This window comes from Nannobrachium achirus (assembly GCF_963921795.1).
Source record: "Nannobrachium achirus genome assembly, chromosome: 5".
Classification (NCBI taxonomy): Eukaryota; Metazoa; Chordata; class Actinopteri; order Myctophiformes; family Myctophidae; genus Nannobrachium; species Nannobrachium achirus.
In genome coordinates this window covers 39,354,072-39,360,167 of record NC_137814.1, presented here as the reverse complement: position 1 = coordinate 39,360,167, position 6,096 = coordinate 39,354,072, and the positions used below count along the sequence as shown (strand labels likewise).

At 41.5% G+C, this 6,096-nt stretch overlaps 1 protein-coding gene across 1 annotated transcript; it reads right to left on the bottom strand.

Annotated features, from left to right (window-relative positions):
* Positions 1-527: 527 nt before the first annotated feature.
* LOC308285480 (small ribosomal subunit protein uS19-like) lies at positions 528-3,076 on the bottom strand. Its single transcript, XM_080726248.1, has 3 exons — positions 2,996-3,076; positions 2,171-2,405; positions 528-689 (listed from the first exon to the last, which is right to left on the bottom strand). Exons 1-3 carry the CDS (start codon positions 3,001-3,003, stop codon positions 576-578), a joined length of 357 nt encoding a protein of 118 aa, XP_080582374.1. The 5' UTR covers positions 3,004-3,076; the 3' UTR covers positions 528-575.
* Between the last annotated feature and the right edge of the window lie 3,020 nt (positions 3,077-6,096).

Genomic DNA, 6,096 nt, shown 5'->3' with positions numbered 1-6,096 from the left:
ATGACAGGATGCGCACTAGTTTAGTATATACGACTATCAAAAACAAACATCTGTGGCATTACAGGACATTTTCATTGCTGTTGAGTACCAGCTATTGGTACACACGAATCAAAGTTGGGACTGCCAAATAATCAAACAGGCCAGTCATTTACTCTGACCGCATCACTGAACATGTGTATTATTTTACAAAATCCATCGATTTATAACCCCAAAAATGTCTTTATTACACCACATGGTGTACAAAATATTCAATAATCATATGCAATTTTACCCCAACACTGGCCAATTTTGAAACTATTATATGTTCAGTGATGTACTACCAACACATAGGTCCAAAATGTAAAATGTTCCTTTTAGCCCAAGTCTTTTTTTTTTACTGTACCTCCTTGCGGTTTACATTTTTGAATCAAAAACTGTATTTAATCAAGTATTTAAATCAAAACATACAGTCAAACCATGCAGATGCAGTCAAAGCACATTAGTGTACATAGTTTAATTTTGTCAAGTAAAAACACAAGGCAGGAAAGTGTTGTGGTGGACCACTTTATTTTATTTGTACAACAATAACAGCCATTCTACTTCAGAGGGATGAAACGGGAAGAATGTGTGGCTCCGATACCGGGGCGACCGTGCTTGACTGGCTTGTAGGTGATGGAGAACTCCCCCAGGTAGTGACCACACATCTCAGGCTGCAGAGAGGAGACAAAACAATCAATGTCAGAAGAATGTCAGACACCCAAGTTCTCTGAAGCCGTCTAGTTTTCTACAGTCACCCGGTGACTTCTTACAGGCAGAGGTTCAGTTGCAGAATGAAAAAGGCACCACAACCAACTCACTAAACGGTTTGATGTTCAGCACTTGTATCGACTGTAGAAGCTTGGATACATTGGTACATGTAGACCAGAGGTGCCCACACTGAGAGCTACTTTTAACATGACCAGCTCAACATGATCTACCCACCCCCCAAAAAATTACCTAAGGGGGATTTGGAATAGTGGCACTGGCGTTACGTATAAGACAACTCACTTGAAATGAAAAATAGTGGGGGGAAAAGACTTCATCCTTTTCTGTAAGGAAGTGATAGGTTTTAGGGTTCTTTGTAAATGCTCTTGAAAACAAAGCATTGCATTGTGGGGTTTGACTACTTTAGATGCCATCAGGCCCTTCTTGATGCCAATCAATCAAGTCACCTTAATTCAAGTGACAGATGCCAAAAAGAGGGGTTTTGTGATTTTTGTTAATCAATATTTTGTTTATACTGTATTTTAATTACATTTGTTTAGGGGCATGTCATGTGGTCTACCTGCACAGCCTTTGTGATTTGGCACCCCTGATGTAGGTACTGTCGGTAAGGCTCCATCAATATAGTATAGCAGTTGCATTGCTACAGACCAAGTGTCAAAGGGCACTTTCAATCTTTTTTATTTTTTGGGGCTTTTATCCCTTTATTGATAGGACAGTAGAGTGACAGGAAATGGGGGAGAGACGGGGAGTGTCAAAGGTCGTCCGGATCGGGAATCAAACCGGCGACAGCGCCAAGCATCCATGTTTATGTGGCAATGCCTAAGTGGTATGTGCCTGGACCAGTAAGTAGGCCAGCTGGCGCCCCTTACTATTTTTTTTAATTGTGCCATCATTAAAAATAGACAATGTTTTACATAAATCATCCTATCCATGTGACAAGCTGGCATGCACCCTCATAATGTGTTTGATTCTTCCAGGCAAACAAATCTGCTCTCGCGAGGATGACTTATTTTATGTATAGGCGTAATGATTTGGTTATTTAAATCTGTAAAGTGGTCCTTTAATTACATTGTACACCAGATGTCCATACATTTCAATGTAGATGCTGGTAAATCAAAACAAATCTTTGTCAGTGGACTGTCTGTCAGCAGAGCACAAACTCTTGATGGATGACAGCCGCACAACTTGAGAACATCCCCCATTTGAAGGTTCAGAATACATGACATGAACATTTGTTCAGAGAAAATATACCATAAGATTGTTTTTGCAGTTAAATATTCGCAGACATAAATACAGAACACTTCAAGTCTTAAATAAGGCAATACCATCAAGTGTCTAAGTTATGACCGACACAAGAAAATACATAGTGGTGGGGAACATGTGTTCCCATTCCTACAACTCCCTTTCGTCTACAGAAGTGTCTCACCTTGATTTCAACCTGGTTAAAGGTCTTGCCGTTGTACACGCCGACCATGGAGCCAACCATCTCAGGCAGGATGATCATGTCCCTCAGGTGGGTCTTGACAACCTCGGGCTTTTCCATGGGGGGAGCCTCTTTCTTGGCCTTACGCAGGCGCTTCAGGAGAGACTGCTGCTTGCGGCGCAGGCCACGGTTCAGCCTCCTCCTCTGGCGGGCACAGTACAGCTGCATCAGCTGCTCACTGGAGAGGAAGATAGGCAAATAGCAAACCTTAGACTGTGTGCCACCACATCAGGTGAACATGGATGGAGCCATTAGTCGGAAATGTAAACAAGGTACAGTCAGACATTTAGGCTAAAGGGATAACACAAAAGGTCTGTGTACATATTCATAATTTTCATATTACACATTTAGTTTCTGAGAGTGGCGCAGTCACTTCCTACACAGGTTCTCAAACTTTTTCATGTCAAGGACCCCCAAATTGACAATTAGCCCGCAGACCCCCATCCCCCCATTTGAAAAGAAATGCCAGGGACCCCCATAAGAGAAGATTGTTACAGCTCTAAGCTCTAGCAGTGATTCTTAACCATTTTAATTTCAAGGACCCCCAGTTTGACATGCATTAGGCTACGGACCCCAATTTAATGGTGGCAAAATTGTATCTCTGAGACCCCAATTTATATTGTAAAATCAATGTTAATTTAACTCACTGAGTTACATACCCAATAAGGGTGCATTTGGTTCCTAACTATCATAGCTGTGGAACCCCCTGGAACTCCCTCAAGGACCCCTGGGGGTCCCCAAACCCCAATTTGAGAACCAATGACTTACTAGGACATGTCCAGAAGCTGGTCCAGGTCAACACCCCTGTAGGTGAACTTCCTGAAGGTACGCTTCTTCTTGATCTCGGTATCAGCCTATGGAAAACACATCCAACAGCATCACTTAACCATGGCATTCATGCTACGTTACAAAGGGAAATATGACAATTCTACAGTGACAACCAAGAGGCCAGTCGCCCACGTAGAGGCCCTCTACTATGTTGTGACTGTATATGATTTAGCCGCTTTTAAATATTTAGTAAGGTTTACACGATAGGGTTAGCTTAGCCACCGGCTGCCATCGGCTAAAACACAACAATAAATGGGGATTATCCGCCATCCTGCGCTATAATTCACTAATCGATCGTTTGCAGAGGTGTGGGACAACTGGACGTTATACATCGGTAGCATGTGAGAATCTTTAATAACTAAGATGAAGATAGATTGCACTATTGGATTCACAGAGGCTTGGAAACATACCATCTTGCCTGAAATTCCGGGGGAAAGAGAACTCCCTGAAATCTCGTCCGGCCTAATATCGCGTGACTACCGCAATCTTCCGGTTTAGCATGAACCTTTCCGGTTCCATGGTCCCAACTCTTTTGAACAGCAGATGGCACTGTTGAACCATATGTGGGCCCCTCAGCGGCCTAGACAGTAGCCTACAAAAGGTGGTTCTCAAACTTTTTCCTGTCAAGGACCCCTGGCCCAAATTGACACGTATTAGCCCGCGGACCGCCATTTGAAAAGATATGCCAGGGACCCCCATAAGAGAAGATTTTTTACGGCTCTAGCAGTGATTCTCAATCATTTTAATTTCAAGGACCCCCAGTTTGACATGCAGGCTACGAACACCTTGTGGCATTTCTATCTCTGGGACCCCAATTTATATTGTAAAGTCAATGTTAATTTAACTCTGAAGGTGTACAAATGGACCCTGTTTGTACAGCTACAGACCCATAGGGTCCATTTTGTTACTATATTGTTTAGCTGGGGACTCCCTGGAACTCCCTCAAGGACCCCTGGGGGTCCACGGACCGCACTTTGAGAACCACTGCAGTGCAGGACCTCTACTATATGTTCTCTAACAGGTCCAGAATCTGTATTGACCAGTATTTTCCTATAAATACGTAAGTGGGTCAGTGACGTGACGCCCCAAAAAACATGTTTTTTTAAAAACTTTAAATAGCAGGCATAAAAATTATTTACTTTTGTTCTACTCACTCTCAACTTTATGGAAACACATTTTGTTTTTAGATATTTTATTGGAATCAGACTTTATTGAGCAGTTTGTTGTACTTGTGCCTAAAACCGTCATCTGGTGTGACATGACAATAATTGTTCATAAAATGAAAATGGAGTACACCTTTCTTAAGTTACTCACTTTATCAAAGTCCTTTATCATAACTAACCTGTGATCCACTATAGTTTTGTGAAAATTAATTGAATCTGTATATTTTTTTCATAATCAACACTCTGTGTGAGGCCCATGTTGTCGATCTTTCAACATATTTTAATTTTATTCTGACAAAAACTTTCTTTAAAATTACACAAATATTTGTGACTCTTCCTGATACTATTTTCTATGTAAACCATACACATTTTTTCGGTTTCATCATTAATAAAGGTATGATTTCTCACTATTTGGAATGTCACACCAGATGACTTAGTGTCACACCAGATGACCATATCTTCATGTGTCAAAGCAAACTGTGTTTTAACCTACCTATTAGTGAGTACTGAACTTTACTGATTGATTAAACAATTACCCAGGAAAAACAGCAACAGTAAAATTGCTTTAACATTAAATAACATGGCCTTAATATTTCTGAACAGGATAGTATTGTTGGGCCTTAACATAGGATAACAAAGAATTGTAGTAGTAGATGGATGATGAGGATGTGCACAGGAATGCTACGCACACCTAAGTCTTCTGCCGGCCCACGGCAGAAGGATCTTAAAGAGACAATAAGGTGCATAGCCACACTGGGAGCCAAGGCAACATTTTATTAACACCAATTATTGGAAACAACTCAGCATTCAGGTGTATTACTTTTTTCCGAAGTCTCCTGAACTTGAACACAGCATTTTGAGTTGAACAAATTTATTTACGAATCATGTCGTTACACCACATCTCCACTAGCTAAAGAGTGCTGGGTTGTGCAACTCCGAAAATAGCTGATCTACAAGCTCTCGCAGCACAATGCGTTGAGAGCTTGTAGATCAGCTATTTTCGCTATGTTTGTCTCGGGTCCTACCTTACCTCATTGTCCAGTCCAGTGAGTGAAAGTACAAAAGTATTAGATTAGATTAGAATAGACATTTAGACTGCATTGTACATCAGCCAGTCACATTTGGTGAGGGTATAGACATTTAGACTGTATTGTACATCAGCCAGTCACATTTGGTGAGGGTAGCAAACCGTTTGCCCTGTTGCGGTTCTGCTATGCCACAGACAACTTCCTGCTCTTTGTAGAAAATGCAGTCTCGCCCCTTTGGCCAGACAAAACCATTTTTCATTTTTCCAAGTTGATTCATGCAGTTTATCTCTAGCCCCTCCTTATTAATGGTAACAATCTGCCCCACATATGGCTTTCCCTCATATTTGATTATGACAAACTGTCCTTGTGTGTATTCATCTGAGGAGGTGTCTGAATCCTCAGCTTGGGCCTCTCCAATAGATGCACTTGTGTCCAGCACCTGAGTAGAAGACCTTCAGGAGGAGACATTTAAATGTAATTTATTTGTCAGGTAGATTGTTTTTAGTAGTAAAATGTAATTACTAGCAAGTCCTCAAGTTTGCCAAGTATGTTATACTCACTGAGCTCCGGAAGCTGTTTTGGGCCTGCAGCTGACCTGGGAAGGGGGCAGTTCCGCAGATGGGCCACCACTTAGTTAAGGAAGAAAAGGAATGAATGGATGACATAAGTTACTTTATTGTCATTAAACAGGTACAATTACAGGTATCATAACATTGGCAAAGAGAATGATTTAGTTATACTTACTCATCACTTGTCTTGTCACCTGGCACCTCAGCCCTGGAGACTTGGTCGAACTGTAATTTCCGTGGGTTGTGACAGGTGCAGATCTGAGGAAACTGGCAGAAACAAC